The sequence below is a fragment of the Chelon labrosus genome (assembly GCF_963514085.1).
Source record: "Chelon labrosus genome assembly, chromosome: 12".
Lineage (NCBI taxonomy): Eukaryota > Metazoa > Chordata > Actinopteri > Mugiliformes > Mugilidae > Chelon > Chelon labrosus.
Window position 1 is genome coordinate 28,425,512 of NC_140345.1, and position 22,091 is coordinate 28,447,602.

The following is a 22,091-nucleotide window of genomic DNA, read 5'->3' on the forward strand; positions in this document are numbered from 1 at the left end:
GGTCAACGGAGGGAGCTTTATAGACTCTTAATACGACTCACATTCAGCTTCTACTGACTCAGACCTGCTCCAGTGGTTTTACACGTCCAAACCCAACATGCATCTGCTCTAATGCTCTAGGTTAAGGTTTTATTTTAGTTTCCAATGAAACTCGTTTGTAGCTGCGTGGCTGCAGTAATTCATCCTCCATATCTTGTGGAGTTTGTAGCTTATAATTTTCCTTCAGGCTTGTAGCACGCTCTCCCCCTAAGTCCTGAGACATTAAGAAAAAAATCTGCACAGAAAAGTCCACAGCAGCTTTATTCCATTGCGTCCGACCGCAAAGAAAAAAAAAAAACGTGCATGCTCGGAAAGGCCCTGGCGGCGGTGGCAAGCGATGGTGGTGGTGGTGGCGGTGGCGGCGGAGCCTCGGTTGCTGCGGCAACGGCATAGCAAAACAGAGGGAGGAGAGAGAGAGAGAGTGCACGGGCCTCCTTTTTCTCTCTTTTGCTCCACGAGGCGGAGTTCGTTTCTCGTTACTGGGGTGGACAAAGATAGCTGTGAGTCATCCTTGAAGCCCGGGAGCCGAGCCAACACATTCCTCCTCCTCCTCCTCCTCCTCCTCCTCCTCAGATTTCTTGTCTCTATTATTCCCTCTTTTTTTTTTGGTCCTTTTTGTTTCCATTTCGCCGCCCCCCCCCCGACCACCCCTCTCCCATCTCACCCAGTCTCCGTCCAGTAGCTCCCATTTTGTCTCAGCGCCTCAAAATGTGTCAGTTTTAAATGATCGGCCGTAAAATTCCTTTTAGATCAAAGCTGAAAATGATTTTTTGACTTATTTTATTTCTTTTGGTTGGGGTGCATGTGTCATTTGTGTGTGGGAGGGAATAAGACGAGCGGTTTACAGTCAGGAAACAAGACTAGCTCTTGGATAAATTCCACTTCTTTTTCAGTTTTTAGTCCTAAAACGTGCGAACGCTGCCTCGTTGGGGCAGAGCTCTCCTCAGCAACTTTAATGTAAAAGTCTGCATTAGTTCTTTTGCGTTAATCCCACATGAGTTTGTTCTCCTGCTGATTTTATGCTGTAAATATTAACTCCACATGTCCTGACCTGGGGCTGAGAGCCTGCACGTCTCTGACGGAACAGACTGTAAACATGGAGTCAGGATATTTATGCTGGGGCTCTCCAATTACGGCGTTCACCCTGGATTATATAAACCAAACGCCTGCGTTAGGAAGCCTCACTCTGGATTATGTAAATAGTGTACGTTACCACACATGTGCATGGGGCACCCAGCGGTTCGTATGCTCTCCTTCAACACACTTAGTACACTTAGTATTAGAGCTGTGAACTTGCACAAATACACCCCCGCACACATGAAGAGGTTTCTCTGGTGTCAGTCTGTTGTCTGCAGGCGTCTCTCATCCAGGAAGAGCGTCCTGGAGACGTCAGCGTGAAAGGAAACCTGTTGGAGCAGAGCACGGACCAGTCGGTCATGACACTGCTCAGGCGTCGGCTCTTTGCTGCAGACGCTGCACTGAAATAACCGATCACTGCTGTCATTTACTGTCACCGTGTCTACAGGTTGAATATTTATGACTAGAACATAACAGTCATTGTGTTCATGTTGCACCCCTCAAGACTGTTTGGTTTCAGCTGTCGTTGCAAGACGGCTTATCTGCTAAACTGCTTGTCAAAGTCAAAGTCAGCTTCATTGTCAGTTCTGACATGTGAAACACATCCAGAGGACTGAAATGTCTTCCCTCAAAGGCCTACGGTGCAGCAACTTAAACATCAAATGTACAAATACATATATATATATATATATAGAATGTGTATAAACAAAATAGAAGAGTTCCGTAGGTGTAAAAAGGATGAAATGAGTCAATAAATATAATATACCGTATAAATGTCACAAATTAAGGGTAAAGGCATTTAAAGTACAGAGAGCAGAACTGGACTACCTAAAACTGAAGTCATCATTAGTCCTATTTACCTCAGGACGTCCTGTGATTCAGAGATGACCCCACCACATGTGTGTTTCATGTGTTGCATTCACACAGGATAAATAAACTCTGTGTTTTACTCTTATCTACTATCCATAGTTCTGTCTCTGCTACTTCCCTCTTCACTACATGTCAGAGGACGTTTTACACTTTTTAACAGCTTTAGTTACTTTGCAAATTCTAATTGAGAATAAAAAACATATTTTTTTTTCTACTACTGATCCCGAGGAAGAAACTACAAACGACCTGTGAGTGTATATAAATCAGCCCCAGCTTTACTGATGAACACATTAATGCTTGATTTAATGGTTTCATCCGTCTAAATGGGTGATATCTCCACTTTGCAGCCTAACATCTGTCTAAACTTTGATTTACAGCACATCCTTCATGATTCTTAAGTGATAAGAGGCGGAAAAAAGCCACAAATCAAACAAAAACCAATTAGACATGGCCGAAGATCACAGATGTCCTTCGACATTATTAGTAATTACCGGAGGTCCCAGGTAAAACTAGTCCCGTGTGAATAATCGGTTCCTGAGGTTTGTGGCGTCTCCTCCATCATCTCCCTCTGGTTTCTAATCTTTCTCGTGTCTTCTCTGTCGTCAGCTTTTTTAGTCCTGTTGCAGCTTCTGTCGTGTTTTGGAGTCTCCGTAACACGTGGGCTAATCTAGCTCCGTGGTCTCGCGAGACTTGTCGTGCAAAACGCAGGAACTGGCGTGCGTTTAAAAAAACGATTCAAGACGGAAAATCTTTTTCTGCCCTGGTGTTATGTAAATCCTTAAACTGCTTAGTGCTACGTAAATTACTTTTCAGATTTTTAAGGCTGGAAATATCAGTTCAATGTGAAGTTTTAACAGAAATAAAAACCAGTTTTGTGACTAAACTGGAGCTCAGTAGCTGTTTGTGCTGATCCTCCATTTTTACTCAGACTTGTTCAGAGGTCCTTGACACCGTTCGCTGCTACTGGATGTAATTTATTTAGTTTGTAAACTGTTTGTCCTCCCCAAGTGAAAAAAATTAAACAGATTCTGCCAAGAACTTGTAGTTGCGTCTGTAAAACCAAACACAACCACGTCGTCCTAACCAAGCAGCAACCTCAGGGCTGAGACATGAGCCCTGTCCACGTAGGCCTTGACGTTAAAACTTTATTGAAATAAACATCACCTCAGCTCCACTCACGCTTCTTTGACTGTTATTGAATCAGCTGGGAGTAAGATGGCGGCGGCCAGAGACGCCACACTCAGCTTCAATCAGGAAACAGTCACACAGAGATGTTGTTTATCTTTTTATGTTGTAAGAAGTCCTATTTCATTTTATTGTTACTTCCAGCTGGAAATAATAAAAATAGTAGTGACTGGGGCGGGGCACTATGGACTGGAGAGGAAAATGGACAATGTGGTGCTTCCTGCCATTGATGCAACGAGTTGCCCGGGGATATGGGGGCGGAGGCAGCGCTGTCTTGCGAGTTGAAGTACTGCCCAAGATTGGAGCTGTTGTCAGTGGCAACTGTCAATCATCATGACGTCGCATCTCGTTTCTGTGGCATCAAAAAAACAATCAGCCACAACATTATGACCACTGACAGGAGAAGTCAATAACATTTAAACCATCTTGTGACAGTTCAGTGTTCTGCTGGGAAACTTCTGGACCTGGCATTCATTGGTGTGGATGTTACTTAGACATGTAGCACCCACCTAGACCGGACCAGACACCCCCACCCCATAGCAATGACACTCCTTGATGGCAACAGCCATCCCCAGAGGCCCCTCCCCTCAAAGGCCCCCCCACTAACAACAGGACACCCTCAGAAGGCCCATGTCCATTCTCCGCTTAGTCACCTGCACAATATTAGGAAGGTGGTCATAATGTTATGGCTGATCCATGTACAAGTACCTACAATGACAGAAATAAGTATTTGATGTAAACTTTAACGTTTTAGTTTGTTCCTCCATTAACATAGAGGTGGGCGGGGCTTATAACCACCACTGCAGCCAGCCACCAGGGGGAGCTCCTCATGCTTTGGCTTCGCTTTAAAGGAGCTGTTCATGGCGTCCACTTCTCTTACAGTCTATGAGGTGGAGACTATCATTTAGTGTACTATTTATTTAATCCATTCATCACATTCTTACTGTTCATGCCATTTAGCCGTGAGGTGTTTTCTTTCTCTTGTGCTTTCAGATTATTATTAAATTTTTTTTGTTGCGTATGAAGAGAATACAGAATGTGAAGCAGCATGTAGAGACAGTGAAGCCACTTCTCCCCATTAACTCACTGCTGGAGCGGCTCCACCGGGCCCATTAGCCCTAATGAACGTCACAGCAGCGACATGCACACACTCGGCACAGCCCTCATCCGACGACGCACAGTCACGCCGTTAAAATGCTTTATTGAAGAACATATTACCGTCTCGACACAGGGCCGTATATTCTCCCCTGATCTTTATCTCGAGTTCAGAAACTTAATGAATGTGTGTGTGAGCGTGAACACGTCCTTCCACACTTTTACGGCCGAGTTTCATAAAACCAGAAACACGTCTCTCCTCGTCTCTCTCTCTCTCTCTAATTACCCAGGCCCGTTTGTGTTGATTATTAAAACCCACCGCGTGTTAACGAGCGCTGCGGTGAACTCCAAAATGTTCCGCGATAATAATAATATAGAAGAGCAGCCGTGGAAAATGAGCTGCTATCCGACCTACACACTTGTAAACTCCTGAGGGCCCAACCAGAGGTGGTTAAACCCAGCCATCAGTTTGCAGTCGCAGCTGAATAATAGTCATTTAAAACATTTTACAGCAGTTGTCATGTTGCATATTTAGCCAGGTTACTAATCTACCTGTCTAGTAGGCTCGACCCAACACTGATTGATGGCTGACATGTTCGTTTACAAGTAGCCCTCCATTTTTCTCGATCCAAGAATTTAGAGAATGTTTGAAGAACACACCCACTCACACCAACACCTACATACTATACATATATATATTTTACAGCGTAGTTTTTAGTTATAGTTTTGCACACCTGCATCATAAAGAGTCACATTCTTGTCGCTAATGTATGAGTCAAAACAAGTTACGTGGAAAGAATATTCTCTTTCTTCTTTTGAGATGTTATCCTCTCTGCATTCCTTTAGTGTGTGACACATCAGTCTGTGAATGAAATGTAGTCCAACAGTCTGCCCTTGAGCAAGGCTTTTAGCACCAACTGCTGCTAGACTTGTAGATAAGAATATAAACGTAGTGGTGAGCCGTGCATTTTCTACCTAGACCTTCAGTGTCCTCATACCTTAATCAAAACACGTCTTAATACGATCGTTATGACTCCACTGCTATAGAAACCATCAACATCATACAGATACGACGTTGCATCATAGACAGGTGTCTGATAGAGATCAATGCCATAACTAAAGCAAGAAACTCACTTAGAACAATTCAAATCCAGCAGAAGCATTGATGTCGACCCAATAAAATGACAAAAATATACATAACAGATGTAAATATAATTCATTTAACTCACCAGAACTATTTAGAGTTCTCCTCAGAGCCTGTCAACCAAGGGTAGCGCTCATAGTTGCTGACCTGAAAGTTTCCCCGGCTGGGTCAGGCTAGCTAGCTCCAGGGTTGGGCGGCCTTTCCTCTCAATATCCAGCTTGTCCTTCAAAGTCCGCCGTGAAAATGTCTTTCTAAGAAGATCTGCAACCAAATGGATAGCCTCTCCTCCTTCCTCCATGGTGCAGCTATCGAGACATTAACGTTGTGCAGCTAGCAACAGATGAACATGAACTGCTAGCTTGGCTTAAACCGCTGACGCTACCGTAGGCCACAGAGAAGGATACCAACTAGAAATGTGATTGGTTAAAGGAACAGCGTCATTACAATGTGTTCCAGTTTTAATTGTGAAGGCCCAGGAAGATTTCTTTGACTCAAAGAAAAGCTCTAATGCTAAGCTACACTGACAGTAACTTATATAATTGAATAGTTTAAGAAGATGAATGGGAAAATATTAAAATGTAAGATTTTTCATCAAGTTTAGCATATTTTTAACTGTAGACGAGTAAGATTAAGAATTAGAACTTTGTATTAGAGCTTCCAAAATAGATGTGAAGTTGCATCAACAAGTCTTACAACAAAAACTGGACATTAAACGTCATTAAAGTGACTTTAATCAACATTGACTATGATATGACTTTGCTCCACTCACAGATTGATTGTGGTGGTAAAGTTTGTTCTGGAGTCTCTCCGTTGGAAACTGATTCTGCTCCTGCAAAGATCTCCCGGTCCAATCAGATCGTTTTGGGGGCGGGGCTTTATGTGGTGATGGAGTTTAATTTGTTTATAACTAGGACTAGCCAGTCACATGCAGAGGAATATTTTTTCTCTGTGTAAACACGCTCCATAATGAAATCCATATGTTGAGAAGAGTTGTGTAATGCCAGGCTAACTGGAAACAGTTGTGTTCTTTGTTCTATTAAAGTTGAAAACAGATAATAATAATAATAAGGAAGATTTATTTGTATTTTCATTGGATCTCTGGGAAAGCATGTGTGTGTGTGGATTGCAGACATAATCCTTATTTTATTTATTTAGAGCTTCAGAAAGTCTTTTTTTTATTTTTCTCTTCTTTCATCTGAACATTGGGGACTCAGGCAGGCTCTTTATATAATCACCCATTCAGCTCCTCATCTCTGATATGTATTCTGGACATAAAAGCCTCATTCACACGTTCTCTCTGTCTGTTTGTCCCTGAAGCAGAAACTTTGTCTCTCGTCCTGACTCCTTTCAAGGGGCACCACTGGGTTTTTTATCGCCTTCAGAATCGTTACAGGTGTTTACTGAAGGCAGTAAAAGTAGAGATTACTCTGTCTGTACATTCTTTTTTAGTTAATCTTGTATATTAATCGTGTATGTTTGTGTCTGGAGCAACTTTATCTCGCTGGGAGTTTTACTGGCCGTCCTAAATGCCCAGCTGCCCCCGACCGGAGGACTCTTGAGGTCTGTGTGAGCCGCCTGGAAGCAATCTCGCCCAGCAGATGGCCATTATTAGTGACAATGAAGAGTAGCCTACAGGGCCAAATAGAATAACAGGGAGCCCATTTCCTCCTTGCCCGTGCATGAACCACCTATGCCGCGCTAACAACCCCTCCTCTGTCTTCATGTTCTGATGGAGATGTATTGTTTTTCCACGGGTAGATCCAAGTTTTTTTTTTTTGTTTTTCCCTCCTAGTAAATGAGTTCCCGTGGAGACGCTAGGAGGAGGCGGCGCAGACATGCACGAGCACATGTGCAACAAATGTGAATTCTCTTAATTTAACACAGGTTCCTTTGAGATGGAGTTTAATGTGCTCTTGTTCTGTTCGGTTAACGTCTGTAGACAACTGCTGCTCTCGCTGCACCGCAGTACAGTAACAGTTTGTCCACTTTCCGTCACTGTTTCACCACTTATTGGCGTTTAATTTAGGCATAAAGAAAGGGAGATGTTGTGTTTAGATTTGTGACCTAATGGGAGCTAAAGTTACCAAAGAAATTACATTAACTGGGTGAAAAACTAAGTAAAGAAAAACCTCTACAGAAGAAAATGCAGATGTAAATAATTAAATGCAAAAAATGGAAAATTGGAATTAAATGCTTACAGTTTTAAATATACACATGCATAATTAAGAAATGTAGAATGATGATAAATTCAAGTCATTCATTTAATTTAGTCGTTTCTCATTTTCTATAGTTTTAACCATATGCAAAAAAAATAAACTTTTCTGCAGAAGTAAGTCATGCAACTTTATATTTTTATATTCTACAGCAGCTTTCAGTCAGAGCTCACATGAAAACAATAGAAGGATAAGTAGGGGGAAAGATGTAATGCTGCTTTAAATGCAACGTGAGATAAAAACACGGCTCCAAATCCTCTAGGCCCCAAACTACAAAGGCGTCAGTCAGAAAAAGAGCAAAACTGTGTCAAAGAAAAACTGTTCTGAAAAGCTCAAACGTCTTTGAAAGAGAGGAAGGAGGAGGAGGAGGGGGCGCAGCGAGTTGAAAGTCACCGGCAGTGATGCGATGGACACGTTCAGACTAACCGTCAAACTAACTTCCACCTCCCGTCACTCTCGTCCTCACAGGAACACGAAGAAGGAGTCTGAGCTGGAGGGGGCTCTGGTCAGGCTGAGGGACCTGGAGGCCCTGCTCAACTCCAAAGACGCCGCCCTCACCACCGCCCTGGGAGAGAAGAGAACCCTGGAGGCCGAGGTGAAGGACCTCAAAGCCCAGCTGGCCAAGGTAAAAGCAATCTGAGTTGAGCTGCAGGTTTTTAATGCGGTTGTTCTTGAAGGCGGGAAAAATCTATGTTTATTGATGTTTTTGTGGCTCAGAATCAACACCGCTCTAACGTCTGGATCATTTAAACACATCCTCTCTACACGATCCACTGAGTAAAGTCCTTTTAGTTGTTTTTTTCACTTCTGGAAAAAACTTGGAGCAATTATTTGGGAAATCGTTGGCCTCAGAAGAGGAAAATCTTCCAGCAACCAGAATGCTGATGTGTTTCTTTCAAGGCTGCTCCTCAGGCTGCAGTAGTACAGTAATCTGCACATGAACAGGCAGATACTCTGCATATACAGTAGAGCCACATGCTGTTTTGTCTTGATAACTACATTAATTGGCTCGTTAAAAGCCACAGACATGCATATATTCTGCTCCAACAAGTGGCAACCAAAGATTTCAAACAGTCAGTGGTTGCAGCTCAAAGCCGCAGTGACTGACATTTGCAGTGATTACCCGTGTTTGTGTTTTCTGTCTCCGACTCCGAAGCGTAGAAATACCTCAGTGGAATTCTGCATTTTATGTAAACCCTCCAGGCAGCTGATTATGAATGAGGACGAGGTGGCGAGACAGACGAGGTTTTCTCTGCTGTTTGTTTTATCAATGACTCTCAGCACAGCTCTGACAGACGTACAGCTGTGGCCTCGCTCCACCTATTGGCCAAACCCAGGAACTACAGGGTTTCTTTTAAGAGTAGCCTACAGCTCAAACTCTGGCTTTGCATGCCTCCACTGAAGAGCATTTCTCTCATCCTCTCTCCATCCTCTCTCCTCCTCCTCCCTCGCAGTTGGAGAGTAACTATTCCGACGCCAAGAAGCAGCTGCAGGACGAGATGCTGAGGAGAGTGGATGCCGAGAACCGCCTGCAGACAGTGAAGGAGGAGCTGGAGTTCCAGAAGAACATCCACACTGAGGTTCCCACTTTTCACCTCAACACTTTCTGTTTTTATTTTGCGCAGCCTCAGTCATCTGTCCTACTTTTCATCTTTTTCCACAGGATATTGATTCACTTCCAACCACCTACTTGTTTGTTTTGCATGTCTCTCTTTCTACATCTCACCTCTAATTCAAGTTCATTTCTCCGTGCAAAACATGCAAAGCAGTATAAAGAGAAACTGAGCCATGTTTTTGCCATCATTACTTCTCTGCACCACTAAACAAGTAATTACTGACTAAATACCACAGTTCACTGACTGAAAAGCAGGTGGAGTGTTTACTGTTTATGTTGCATGACTCTGCTGCAGCCGAGGTCAGTTCTGATAAAATAATCAGAGGATAATCCCGTTCTCTCCGCTGGCGTCTGCAGGAGCTGCGCGAGTCCAGGCGTCGGTACGAGTCCCGCGTGGTGGAGATCGACAGCGGGCGGCAGCAGGAGTTTGAGAGCAAGCTGGCCGCGGCTCTGATCGACCTCCGCACCCAGCACGAAGAGCAGGTCCTCATCTACAAGGAGGAGCTGGAGAAGACCTACAACTCCAAGGTAAGAGTGGAGGCCGCGGCGGACGAGGATCTGTCGCCACCTGCAGACAAAGCACCGACTGTCGCGCTGTAGTTCAGCTTTGTGTGGTTTTAGTGAATGCAAAGCGTTGATAGATCTGGGTTAGAGGGTCTGCACCTGCATACAGAAGGTAGGTGACCACTAACTGTTGCATCTTTCTGTCTGTCAGCTGGAAAACGCTCGCAGCTCAGCCGACAGGAGCAGCCACTTGGTGGGAGCCGCCCACGACGAGCTGCAGCAGACCCGTGTTCGACTAGAGAGCATTTCAGGCCAACTCAGCATGCTGCAGAGCCAGGTACTGTCCGTCTCTCCATCCATCTGATGTGTCGCTGAATTGCACCGTCCATTGTTTTAACGCCGAGCCTCACCCTCTCACGTTCTCTGTGGATCAGCTGGCGTCGAGCGAGGCCAAGGTTCGGGAGCTGGAGGAGGCCCTGTCGCGGGAGCGGGACATGATGAGGCGGCGGCTGGACGACAAAGAGCGAGAGATGGCCGAGATCCGGGCCCGGATGCAGCAGCAGCTGGATGAGTACCAGGAGCTGCTGGACATCAAACTGGCCCTGGACATGGAGATCAATGCTTACAGGAAGCTGCTGGAGGGAGAGGAGGAGAGGTGAGTGTGTTTATAAACCAGCCACCGGGAGACCAGTTGTTTGGGGGAAAGAGGGAGCTCTAAGAAGTCACAGATCAGGTGAAATTAGTTTAATAAGCCGTTTCCCTGCAGGCAGACATCTGAAGCTGGAAGAACCCAAATTGTGGGTCATTTACTTTGGTCTACTTTTTCACTGGAGCATTGAGTTCCAGCGAAGGAAAATGTTGGCCACACTTTATATTTAAAACCCTTTAAACACCAAACCAGGTCTGTATAGAAAGAGGTTTGGGAGCTGGAGCAGCATTTAACAGATTCAGATGCTTTTTGGTTCTGGTTTCTCTGCTGCAACCAAAAAGCAGCCGAGTCGAGTTTATTTTCAGTCTCAAAAATCTGCATGAAACAGTTCTATCGGTTTGTTTCCCAGTTTCAATAATGTCCTAATCCCTGCTCTGCTCTGTCTGAGTTCATCGTGCAGGTCTTCAGACTCATTATCAAACCTCAACGATAACATTTTCCTTGCTGCATTCGGAGATGTAGAAGTTATTATCTTTACTCTTCCTCCTGTTTGCAGCACTTTATTTTATTTATTATTTTATGCATCAAACTGTCCCTTAGGCAGAGTGGTGAGAGAGCCAGTAAAGTCAGGACTGAGTCTGAACCTCCTCCTCCTCCTCTGTGTTTCCTCAGGCTGCGTCTGTCGCCCAGCCCCCCGCCCACTAAGGTCACGGTGACCCGGACCTCCGGCTCCAGCCACAGCCAGAGCAGCCGCCTGCTTCAGTCCTCGGGCGCCGTCGCCTCCAGCAGCCGCAACTCCTCCGGCGCAGCCAGCTCCAAGAAGCGCCGCCTCAACGATGACGACAGCGAGACCTCCAGCATGGTGGGGGGCACCGTGACCAAGACCCGCATCAGCCAGCACGCCACGGCCACCGGGCGCATCACGGTGGACGAGGTCGACCTGGAGGGCAAGTTCATCCGGCTCAGCAACAAGGCCGACGAGGTAAACCAGCTCATCGGCGTCTCTCGTCAAATGTTTTTATTTGTGGACTGAAATAAATTCATCTCTTCATCTTCTTTACATTTCACTCACGCAGGACCAGTCACTGGGAAACTGGCAGCTGAAGAGACAAGTCGGGAATGCCTCCCCCATCGCCTACAAGTTCCCCCACAAGTTTGTTCTAAAGGCTGGAGGCACCGTGACTGTAAGCCCCACTGAGTTCTCTCCATTCTGCTTTTAATTCAGCTTTTAAAGAGCCAGTAGTGAAGTTATGATGTTTGGATGAGGAGTTCTTTCAAGTTTGCTTTTAACACCTGAAACAAAAACTGGAAAAAACGACAGATATTTGATTTTTACTTGGTCCAGGAAGTAGCCTACATCTAGTATTTCCAGGTCTCTCTGCTCCAGGAAGTAGTCTCCACGGTGACCACTGGTCCAGGTCTCTCTGGTCCATGGATCACTGTGTTCAGCGCTAAATAAACCTGGTTCTTCTCCAGATTCACAAGACAAACACTCAGAGAGAAATTCAGATGACCCGATACCTTGAGTCAGAAAGTCTAAAATTACATCTGAAGTTTCTATGGCCATAAAAAAACATGTTGCATAAAGCTAACAGAGAAATCTTTCATGCAAAAACGGGATAAAGAAAACTGGCTGCACCTCCATGCAGCTCTACTCATGCAGATGTTTTAGCGGCTCTCTAAGATGCTGGACGAAATCTCAGGCTTCCCTTTTTATCCGTCACAATCTGTACAGATCTGGGCCTCCTCTGGCGGCGGAACCCACAACCCTCCCACTGACCTGGTGTGGAAGAGCCAGAACTCGTGGGGCACCGGCGACCTCCTGCAGACGTTCCTGATCAGCGCCAACGGAGAGGTCTGACTTCTCTTCTTTTACATCACAACACGTCTCTCTCTTCTCTTTAGCCGCAGTCATTTCATTTGCTCTGTTCACCAGGAAATGGCCACGAGGAAAGTGGAGCGCTGCCTGTTCCAGGATGACGAGGTTGACGACATGGTGAGTTCACTCTTCCTCTTCCTCTTCCTCCGCTGTTTCCCAGTCAAGCGGCAGTGAAGTGACCGTCGTGTGTCGCCCCCTGCAGGGAGCTCACAGCACCAGCGGAGGCGAGAACGAGTACAACCTGCGCAGCCGCACGGTGATCTGCGACTCCTGCGGGCAGCCGTCGGACCGCGGCGGCGCCTGCAGCAGCGGGGGTCTACCCGAAGGCATCGTGGGACATTCCTTCTTCATGGGCACCAACGAGCCCAGACAGGTGCATCCCAGTCGGAACATCAACGGTGATAAAATGATATTAGAAGAGACGATTCTGTGACTGAGACATGAGCGTATGAGAACAGATTCCAGATGTTCCAGATGGTTTGTAGTTTTATGCTCAAGGCGTCTGCAGTTAATTTAATTACAAATAAGAAAATATCTGATCCAAGACAGTCGATACTTCCTCCGTACCTTCATGGAGAATACTCCCAGACATTTAAAGTTATAGAAAAATAAACCGCTGTTTGTTCTGACCACAGCGCAGACAGCAGGGGCGTTAAAATAAATAAATAAATGAGATGCAAACACTTAAAATCAATGATGAAGCCACAGAGACGTGTTGTGTAGGCTGCTGGGACTAAACGCAAACATCAGGACGTATGTGATCTATCAGAAATAAACTGAACCAGAGGAAACAGGAGGCCAGACGACGGAGAGCTGAGTCAGAAGACCCGGACTGTCTGATCTACCTGGTAAATGTAAGGATGCAGTTTGGTATGAAACTTACAGGAAAATAATCCGATGTCCAGTATCTGCATCACATAGAAACGGGAGGAATTACAGTTGAAGATATGAAAGATATTAGTGCTGCCTCCCCAGGACACCACAGCGTAGAAGAGGACACTGGCAACGATAGTCTGGTAGAACATGTCCAGCAGCTTCCTGCAGATATTAAACCACCTTAGCCTCCTGAGGAAACAGAGACAGCTCTGACCTTTGTTGTAGACTGAGTCTATGTTAGCAGACCAGTCCAGTTTGTGATCCAGATGTAGACCCAGGTACTTCTAGGTCTGAACCACCTCTACACACTCCACGTTGATGGTTACAGGCTGCAAGTGGAGCCTGGACCTCTGGTTTTAGCTGGATTGATCAGAAGGTGGTTCTCTTCACACCATGAGACCAAGTTGTTCACCAGATTCTTGTCCTCCTGCTGCTTTCCATCCCTGATACACCCCACAATAGCAGTGTCATCTGAGAACTTCTGCAGGTGACATGACTCTGGGTTGTAGTTGTAGTCTGAGGTGTACAAGGTGAATAGGACGCTAATCATCATGAGCGTCATGCTTCTCTGCAGAGTCAGACTGAAAGTAAGACCTTGTTGAAGTCCTAACATCGTTTCCTCTGGAGAATCACTAAAATATAGACATATCACGACTTTACTGCCAATATTATTTCATTTAAGCAGCAGTTAATGGGAATTCATTAATTAGCTGATTATCCTGTTGACCACACATTTATATTCCTGTCAGTTTTTAAAGCAAACTGCATCATTACTGTCTAGGAAGGAAGCCTGTCTGTCTGTCTGAGGAGGAAGCTGTAATGACGTCTAGGCAGCAGTTAACTGGAATTAATTAATTATCTGATCTACCTGTTAAACACAGCTTTATATTCCTGAAAACAAACTGCATCAGTATTATAGAGAAAAAGACGTTCAGACAGAATGAGGTCGTCTTTTCTTTGACTTTATTAAACATCTGTCTCCAAACGGAGCCTGATTACCTAATTAATTATGATAATAACTATTTACATCGTCTGGTTCTGATTCACTGAGCCATGTTTTATTCAGGATCAACTCTGAACCATCGGAGCAAAAACATCATTTCCTCTGAGAATCACTGAAGTCATTCTGTAGTGGATCATGACAGAGCTTCTGATGCTGCTGCTGCTTAAATGAAAGAAGTCTGTTTTAATGTTGGACAGGAAGGTCTGCGTTAAATTCTAGTTTCATTAAAGATGTGTCTGCAGCTGCAGAGTGTTTGAGTGCTGTCCTCTGTGTCTGCTGCGTCCTCCTCTAGGACATGTCACTTCCTGAACTTTTCTGCTTCGAATTAACTCGAGAAAAAGTTGTTTCAGACAAATTACCAGAAAGTACAGCGAGTACACGGATGAAATAAATGTTCCGGCTCTGGCTGCTGGTGTCTGCCAGTTTTAGATTTAATTTGAGACTTCTCAAGTGAACGGGGCTTCAGTCTGAAAAATGACGTTCAGACGCAGAGCTGCTCAAATCTGAACATGACCTCTGACCCAGAGAAACTTAGAAATGTTCAAATAAAACCGAGGCCCAGAGAAACCAATCAGTCATCTGTTATTATCTGTATTCAGTCAGAAAGCCTAACTGAATCAGAGGAATCACAGTACTTACACCCATCAGCCACAACATTATGACTGGTCTCCCTTGTGGTGACTCATCAGAGAATGGACATGGGCCTTCTGAGGGTGACCTGTTGTTAGTGGGGGGGGGGGGGGTCTTTGAGGGGAGGGTCCTCTGTGGATCATCCCACAGATACTTGATCAGTTTGGGATCTAGTGAATTTGGAGGCCAGGTCAACACCTTGTGCTGTTGAGTTGTTCCTGAAGCATTGAACTGTCACGGGATGATCTGTGTTATTCCCTTCTCCTATCAGTGGTCATAATGTTGTGGCTGATCGTTGTTACATGTCTCTGTACGAGGATTTTAATGCACATTTATATAAATCTTTACCTTGATTCTATTATTCCTTTGTCTCTTCCTCCTCAGGGTCGTGTCAAACCAGAGAACTGCTCCGTCATGTAAAACCAGACGCCTCCTCACCTGAACCCACCTCCTCCACCTCCTCCTCTTCCTCCTCCTCCTGAAGCCTCATAGGAGAATCATTTTCTACCGTCGGGACGTTTGTCTTTCTTTTACTTTTATTTTTTTTTTATATGATCATGTCTGGTTTTGTGTTCAGATTAATCTGCAGGTTAGATTTGCTTCCAGGGTTTTGGGGCGAAGGGGCTCAGGATTATTCATATTCCTGCTTTTGCGTTTGTATATTCCAGTTGTATTCCTGCATGCTGACGCTTGTACTGTACACCGCTCTGCTTGCACACACACACACACACACACACACACACACACACACACACACACACACACACACACTGACACACACACAGCTCCACTGACCGGTGCCGGAGCTTCGACCCGAGGCCGGTGGTTCACATTTAATGGCGAGGCTGTCAACACTCAACACGCACAGCTAGTGGACCCTGTCGGGACTTGGTCTCTGCAGCCACACGGGCGCGGGGGGGGGGTTTGTTAATCGTTGTTAAACACATTGATTCTGTGTTTAAAGACCGCGTTTACAATTCAGATTCACTTTTAGAAGAGAGGAAGCCAAAGAACTGTACGCTCAGGTTGTTGTTTAGTTTTATTTCTTGGCCTTCAACTCGTGATTGATTTACACGACGCTGTCGAGCAACTGTGGTGCACACAGAGAAAATAATTATTTGAGATAAATATATTTGCAGAAAAAAACGTCCTCCTGTCTCCAGAGAGATGTTTTTAGGGCGTCTATAGAAATGAGGATTTATAATTTTTGTTCTGGAGGAGTTGAATGTACCTGGTCAACGGCTCCATGAACCTTTAAATATGTCTTTCATATTGTTTTCTATTTCTACTGGGGGCTACATCAGGAACTGGTACCAGACATGTAGTATATATATACATATATATATATATATATGTACGTATTTGTAGGACGTGTTCAACACTAATAGGTTTTTTACAGTTTAAAGGAACACATGTGCCTTTGGAGGACAGCACCTTTCGCCTCTCGTCGCTGTCTCTCCGCCGCCGTCCGCTCGTTTGTGTTTTTGGGGTTGATGTCGGGGTCTGAGCGGGATCGAGGGGTTTGCTTCACGCGCTGCTTTTTATCCAGAGCTTTTTTTTTTTTACCGTAGTCCGGCAGCTTAAATCATTTATACTCCAGTGAAAACGCATATGCTGAAAATACTTGACGGCTGTTGTGGTGTTTTTTCTTTTTCACATGATGGTCCCTGAAGTGCCTTAAAGAGTCTGACAATCAGCAGAGAACCGGCACAGAAGCCACAAAGTGTTTATCCACTACAGTATCTGCATGCAACCTTTATTAAGTAATAATTACTCTAATTTTGTAGTATCCTCCTCCTTTTTAAATCCTTCCCACTCAGAGCAGAGCGTTTAGAGGGAGAGCTGCAGAGCGTTACCTCTAACACCTAAAGCCTTTAAACTCCTGCTGTCGTTTGGTTTGAGCTCTGATGAACAGCTCAACGCCAAAGATGTGGGATTTGCTGTTAACATGATGCAAGAAGCCATTCATTGACTCCATGTCATGTCTTTGTTTTTGTTTTTCTAATCTCAAACGATGAGTAAAACTTATTTTTTTTCCACTGACTCATGCTTGTAATTATTTCCTATGAATGCAAAAAAAACCACACAAAAAATGAAAAGTGCACATATTTTTATTTACATGACAAGACACAGGTTCCCATGGTTACATTCAAAAAAAGAAAATATACATTTATATTTATATATATATGTATGACCGTATGTGAAACAGCATTGAGCGTTTGGAGCACAGCGTACATTCAGTCTGGACGAAGAAAACATTTAGAAGCAAATGAGTTCAGTTCTTTCTGATGAGTCAGTTCATCCAGATTACCAGAGAACGGTGACATGTCTGCAGAGACTTAAAAGGAACTAGTTTGTTCATAGAAAGTAGTTCCGGTAGAGACGGTTTGTGGTGAAATCTGAAAATAAAAATGGCAGATTATCTTCATTAAACCTTTTCTTTTCACTAAATGAGGTAAAACACAAGCATTCGTCCCTTTAGCTCCTCATCAGCTGCTCTTTCCTCACAGATTATTTGTGCTTTCAACGTGATTCGTATCGATTACGTCCCTCGACGCCACGTCTCCCTCCACGGGTCAAATGACGCCGCCTGTGCAAGATGGCGGCGTCTGTTTCTGGGATATTCTGGCTTCACTTCCTTATGTACAGCAATTAGAGATGCATTATGGGTAATGTAGGCATCGGGGTTAAGGGGAAGGAAAGAAAAAAATGATGTTCTGGATGCTAATGCTAAATGCTATTTATATTTTTTGTGTTTTGAGTGAACTGGCCCTTTAAATCCGTCTGTACATCCAATTTAAAATCATTAACAACACGTGTATGAAATATGGCCGCTCTTCTATTCTACTGTGAAGCTAAAAATATATATTTATTTCTATATTTACAAAGTTTAAACAAACGAGAGACTCGTTTCTGCTCATTTTGGCTCTCAGCTCATAAAACAGTCGCTTCTTTGGTGCAGGAATGAAAACTTTAACAACGTGTCTGTGACAAAGACTCAAACTCTGAGTTCAAGTCCAGCTGGGACGAGTTCATCCAAAGCTGCCTGTTTAAAAAAAAAAAAAAAAAGGTGTGGGGTGGGGGTTGAAACATAAGTCAAAAAATAAAAAATAAAAGCAGTTTGTTGAAAATCGTGATAAGATGCACATCAGCTGATCAGCAGCAAGCAAACGTGTGGACACAAACTTCCCCAGAGTCCTGCTGGCTCCCCCAGTCTGGATGACAGGTCTGTCACGGTGGAGCGAGTACCTCTTAAAGCCCACAGGGGGGCGGTGTAGGGTTGGAGGAGGGAGGGGGATCCTTGCTGCAGCTCTGACTGTCAGAGAGGAGCGCAAAGTTTGCTCTTCATTCATCGCCCTCACAAAGAGGAAGAGGAGGAGGAGGAGGAGGAGGAGGAGGAGGAAAAACCTGCAGCTCAGGCTGTCACTGAGGTGTTCTCCTGGGGGAGGGGCAGGGGGAAGGGGGGCGGCGGACCGGAGGGAGGTCGTAGTGTCCCGGGATGTGGCTGTTGACGGGGAGGTCGTAGTGGCTCTGGGGGTCCTCGTGAGGAGTGTGGCCGAGGGAGCTCTGACGCTCTGGTGACGAAATAAAAGTTAAAGAACAATCAGTGATCAGAGCAGAGAGCAGTTAGGGGATTATAATCTGGATTACCATCACTGATTCTCTGTTAGATGAGAAAATCCCTCCCTGAATGGATTCTCTTTTATTTCTTCTGCCTCATGAATCATGTCCACCTTAAAAACTCGTTTATCTGCCACGTTAAGTTTTAATTTGATCAACGCTTCAGTTTTTCTAGTGCAGAACTTTTAAATCAACACAAGACACGGTCGTCTGCTGCAGAGGAAGAGAAGATGGAAGAAGCTGGAGGTAAACTCTGATATCTATTAGTGTCTACTTCAAGGTTCATGTGACTCAAACTCTGGAACCGTTTGACTCTGAAATAAACCAGGAGGACGACGTCTTTTCAAAGGAGCCAATCAGGAGGAAGTGTCTGTTAGAAATTAAACTAAATTTAACTCCAAAAACTAAATAAAGGCAGGACCTGATGGTAGACGTGTCCATCTACACTTTAAGGACGAGGGGGGTGGGACAACACAGACACAGATGAGTCTCTGGACATTAATGGGTCATTAGAATCAGATTCCTCCATCTACAGGTGAGTCTCTAGTCATGTGACCTTCAGGTGGACAACTTGCACGGATGTTCCTGATTAAACCCCGCCCCCACCCTCACCCCCCCACCAGACATTTAGAGCTGAAACATCTTCAAGAAACTCAACAAGTCCAGTTGGTTTCAGCTCGTTTTTTAATCTAAACCATGACCTGGATGAATGAGAACATCCACAGACTTGGAGAAGCTCGTCCTTCCCGTCAGGCTCCAGTCCTGCTCTCAGGTTTGATTTGATTTACTCTTTGACATGGGAGGGGGGGAGAGGGAGCGGGGCGATGTGGGACTGTTTAAAAGCCTGCTGTTCTGCTGTTTAATATAAATGCCCTTGGAGACACATTCCTCCATCCCAGCCTGGATTAGCTGCTTTTCTTCGTCAGATATCACAGCTCTACGGAGGGTTACATGATATGTCCTGATGTCTTATAAACCAAATCATTGATCGGGAATGGAAACCAGAGATTAGTCTGATCCCTGCTGTCTCTTACATCTGATGAAACAAAGACGATAACGTGACAAGTTGACAGGAAAAAAACTTGTAATAATCTAGAGAGTTTAAGTCTGAACGGACTCATCTTATGATAAAATCATGACGTTAACTTTAAGGCTGCGGAGCAGGAGGTCACTCGGGTCGCTCACCTCTGCGTAAGGATGCCGCGTGGAACGGCGGCGGGCTGATCTCGGTGTACGCTCGCTCCCTGGGCAGGGCCGACTTCATCTCCATGTAGCTGCTCTCGGGGGGGCAGAAGGGCAGGCCGGGCAGGTCTTTGATGGTGGCGTACGGGTTCTCGCTGTTCAGAGAGCTGCTGCTAACGGCCACCGTGTCCTTCAGCTCTGCACGGGATGCACAGGCAAAGGTCAGAGGTCAAAGGTCTAGAAGCTGAAGCTGTTTCTGCAGCAGAGATGAATTTATTCTTCATTTCTGACGAGGACTTAACACGTTAACTACTGATCCCTGGAAGATGTCAGAGTTTATTTGCATCCAGAGCTCAGGTTCTGGTTGAGGACGCATTTAATTAAGAGCAGGATGGACAGTTCAGAGGTCAGAGCTAGAGATCTGATTAAAGTCACGGTGGGTTCTGTCTCTATTTATGCATAGAACAAAAGAAAGATCCAGCTAATATTAACGTAGTGGAGTAAACAGAGGCAGAGGATGACGCCGTCTCGTACCTTTGTTGTAATATTTTCCGAGGCTGGCGCTGTAGCTGTAGCTCCTGTCGATGCCAAAAGCTCCTGTAAAACGATAAAAGACAAATGAGCCGTCTTCATTTTCATTTATAGTAAAACTAACAAGAAGCAGATGTCAGCACGTCTCTGGAAACACGCACCATCAACAGCAGGTGAGCGACGGTTGCAGGTTTTATGAACTATTTATTGTTTTTATAGACTCGGATCAAACGGCCAGAGCTGACTGGGGAAAGGGACGGTCGATAAAGTCCTGGTGAGGAGAGTGATTCAGCTCAGGCCCCAGCTCCTAAACATTTACACGTCTTTACCTGGACCTGACCGGGACGGGTTTCTGCTGAACCCGACGGATGTTTGATGATTTGTTTTTCTTATTATGGACACGTTCTGGATTACTGAAGCTTTCCACTGATGATCAGAATAATAAAATATGTTTATGTGTGTTAGGAAAGGTTCACATCTGCAGGTTTTATTGATTCAGTTGATGTTTCTAATCAAGAAGTGAAACGTAAGTGATGCTGGAGGCAGACGGACGTGGTTAGAAGTAGGAAAAAATAAGAAAATCCTTATTTTAATTTGAGTCTGAACTTCTTTTAATTATTTTTCTTTGTTCCGAGGTTCTTCATGCCAAATGCTCAGCATGCTAACATGCTGGTGTCTAGAACGTTCTCCATCTTGTGTGTAACATTCATTTTCTGTAACTGCTTGTCCTCTGGAGAGTCACGGGGGGGATGGAGCCTGTCCCAGCTGTCACTGGGCGAGAGGCGGCGGCTGTCCACCCTGGACAGGTGACCAATTTAGAATCACCAATGAACCTAACCAGCATGTCTTTGGACGGTGGGAGGAAGCTGGAGAACCTGGAGAGAACCCACGCAGAGGAGAACATGCAAACTCCACACAGAAAGGAACCAGTCGGAACATGGATTAGAAGCCAGAACCTTCTGGGTGTGAGGCATCAGTGCTAACCACCACACCACTGCATCTTGTGTGCAAATCAAGGAGAGTGAGGATGAGGCTGATGTATAACAACGGTAAAGTATTAAATTGAATTCATCTTGTGATGTTGTGATGATTTAAATTCTTCCCCAGGGAGTCAGTCAAACTTTATGACGACCACTTAAAGCCAGATGTGAAGCTCTTGAGGCATGAAGGCCCCGTTCAGACCCCACATTAACATCTGTCCCGGGTCAGCTGATCTGCAAGAGACCAGCTCAAAGTCCAGCAGGCGTGAACACATCGAGGAGACGTGAACACAGACGCTACCTGAGTCTTTGCGGGGCTCGTGGTGTTTCCAGTCTGCAGGCAGAGTGGCGTTGGTCTCCACCCCGAACAGACCCCTCCTCTCCCTCTCGGCGTTCTTCACGCTGCAGAACAGCTGGTTGTTGGTGTTCTGAACGACACAAAGAATGATGAGCCTCGTTAAAGCCACGCTCTGTGTCTGTGTCTGCGTCTGCGTCTACGCTTCACGCCACTAGAAGGATTTTCACGGTGTTTCACCTTGATGGTGCGGTCGTGGTTGTTGGGGAGGTGCGGCAGCGGCGGCCTGTTCTGGCTCAGTGTGTGGTAGCTGGGGTTGGAGTAGTAGTGGTGGTAGCTGTGAGGAACATCTGCAGAGCAAAGACAAACACATGGCATCACGTCTGCCGCTGTTAAATGACCTCAAGGCCGTAAAACGCATCCCGGTGGAAGACTAATTACTAAAACACAACAGTGAGGTAGGACTCAGACCACAGGATGTTCCACAACGACACCCACTCTGTGGCTGCTACAGGTCACTGCTACACTTTAAGTGTTGACAATAATATATATATAATTGATATGTTATTGTCTTTTACCTTTAATATATTTACTCTTCTATATGTTTTCTATTTATCTTTGCACTGTCCCGTAGCTGCAACACCTAAATTCAATCTTATATTAATTGGACTTATATAATTAAATATAAAGACGTGTGGTTAGC

At 45.0% G+C, this 22,091-nt stretch overlaps 2 protein-coding genes across 4 annotated transcripts in view; one reads left to right on the plus strand and one right to left on the minus strand.

Annotated features, from left to right (window-relative positions):
• Window positions 1-16,822, plus strand: part of LOC311497289 (lamin-A-like) — a 29,335-nt gene extending 12,513 nt beyond the window's left edge. For 2 of the 3 annotated variants that reach the window (XM_084557533.1, XM_084557534.1), the window contains exons 3-13: window positions 8,092-8,248; window positions 9,078-9,203; window positions 9,596-9,766; window positions 9,954-10,079; window positions 10,177-10,397; window positions 11,064-11,373; window positions 11,468-11,575; window positions 12,127-12,246; window positions 12,328-12,387; window positions 12,473-12,668; window positions 15,164-16,822. In XM_084557533.1, coding sequence (XP_084413659.1) covers window positions 8,092-8,248; window positions 9,078-9,203; window positions 9,596-9,766; window positions 9,954-10,079; window positions 10,177-10,397; window positions 11,064-11,373; window positions 11,468-11,575; window positions 12,127-12,246; window positions 12,328-12,387; window positions 12,473-12,668; window positions 15,164-15,261 — 1,693 coding nt within the window. In that variant the 3' untranslated portion in view covers window positions 15,262-16,822. The remainder of the gene's footprint in view (window positions 1-8,091; window positions 8,249-9,077; window positions 9,204-9,595; window positions 9,767-9,953; window positions 10,080-10,176; window positions 10,398-11,063; window positions 11,374-11,467; window positions 11,576-12,126; window positions 12,247-12,327; window positions 12,388-12,472; window positions 12,669-15,163) is intronic. The other variant, XM_084557535.1, reaches the window with a different exon arrangement.
• Window positions 16,823-16,960: 138 nt separating this feature from the next.
• Window positions 16,961-22,091, minus strand: part of pear1 (platelet endothelial aggregation receptor 1) — a 29,364-nt gene continuing 24,233 nt past the window's right edge. Inside the window, exons 18-22 of the mRNA XM_084557532.1 lie at window positions 21,629-21,738; window positions 21,395-21,521; window positions 20,117-20,179; window positions 19,586-19,780; window positions 16,961-18,354 (exon numbers count right to left, since the gene is read on the minus strand). Coding sequence (XP_084413658.1) covers window positions 18,203-18,354; window positions 19,586-19,780; window positions 20,117-20,179; window positions 21,395-21,521; window positions 21,629-21,738 — 647 coding nt within the window. The 3' untranslated portion in view covers window positions 16,961-18,202. The remainder of the gene's footprint in view (window positions 18,355-19,585; window positions 19,781-20,116; window positions 20,180-21,394; window positions 21,522-21,628; window positions 21,739-22,091) is intronic.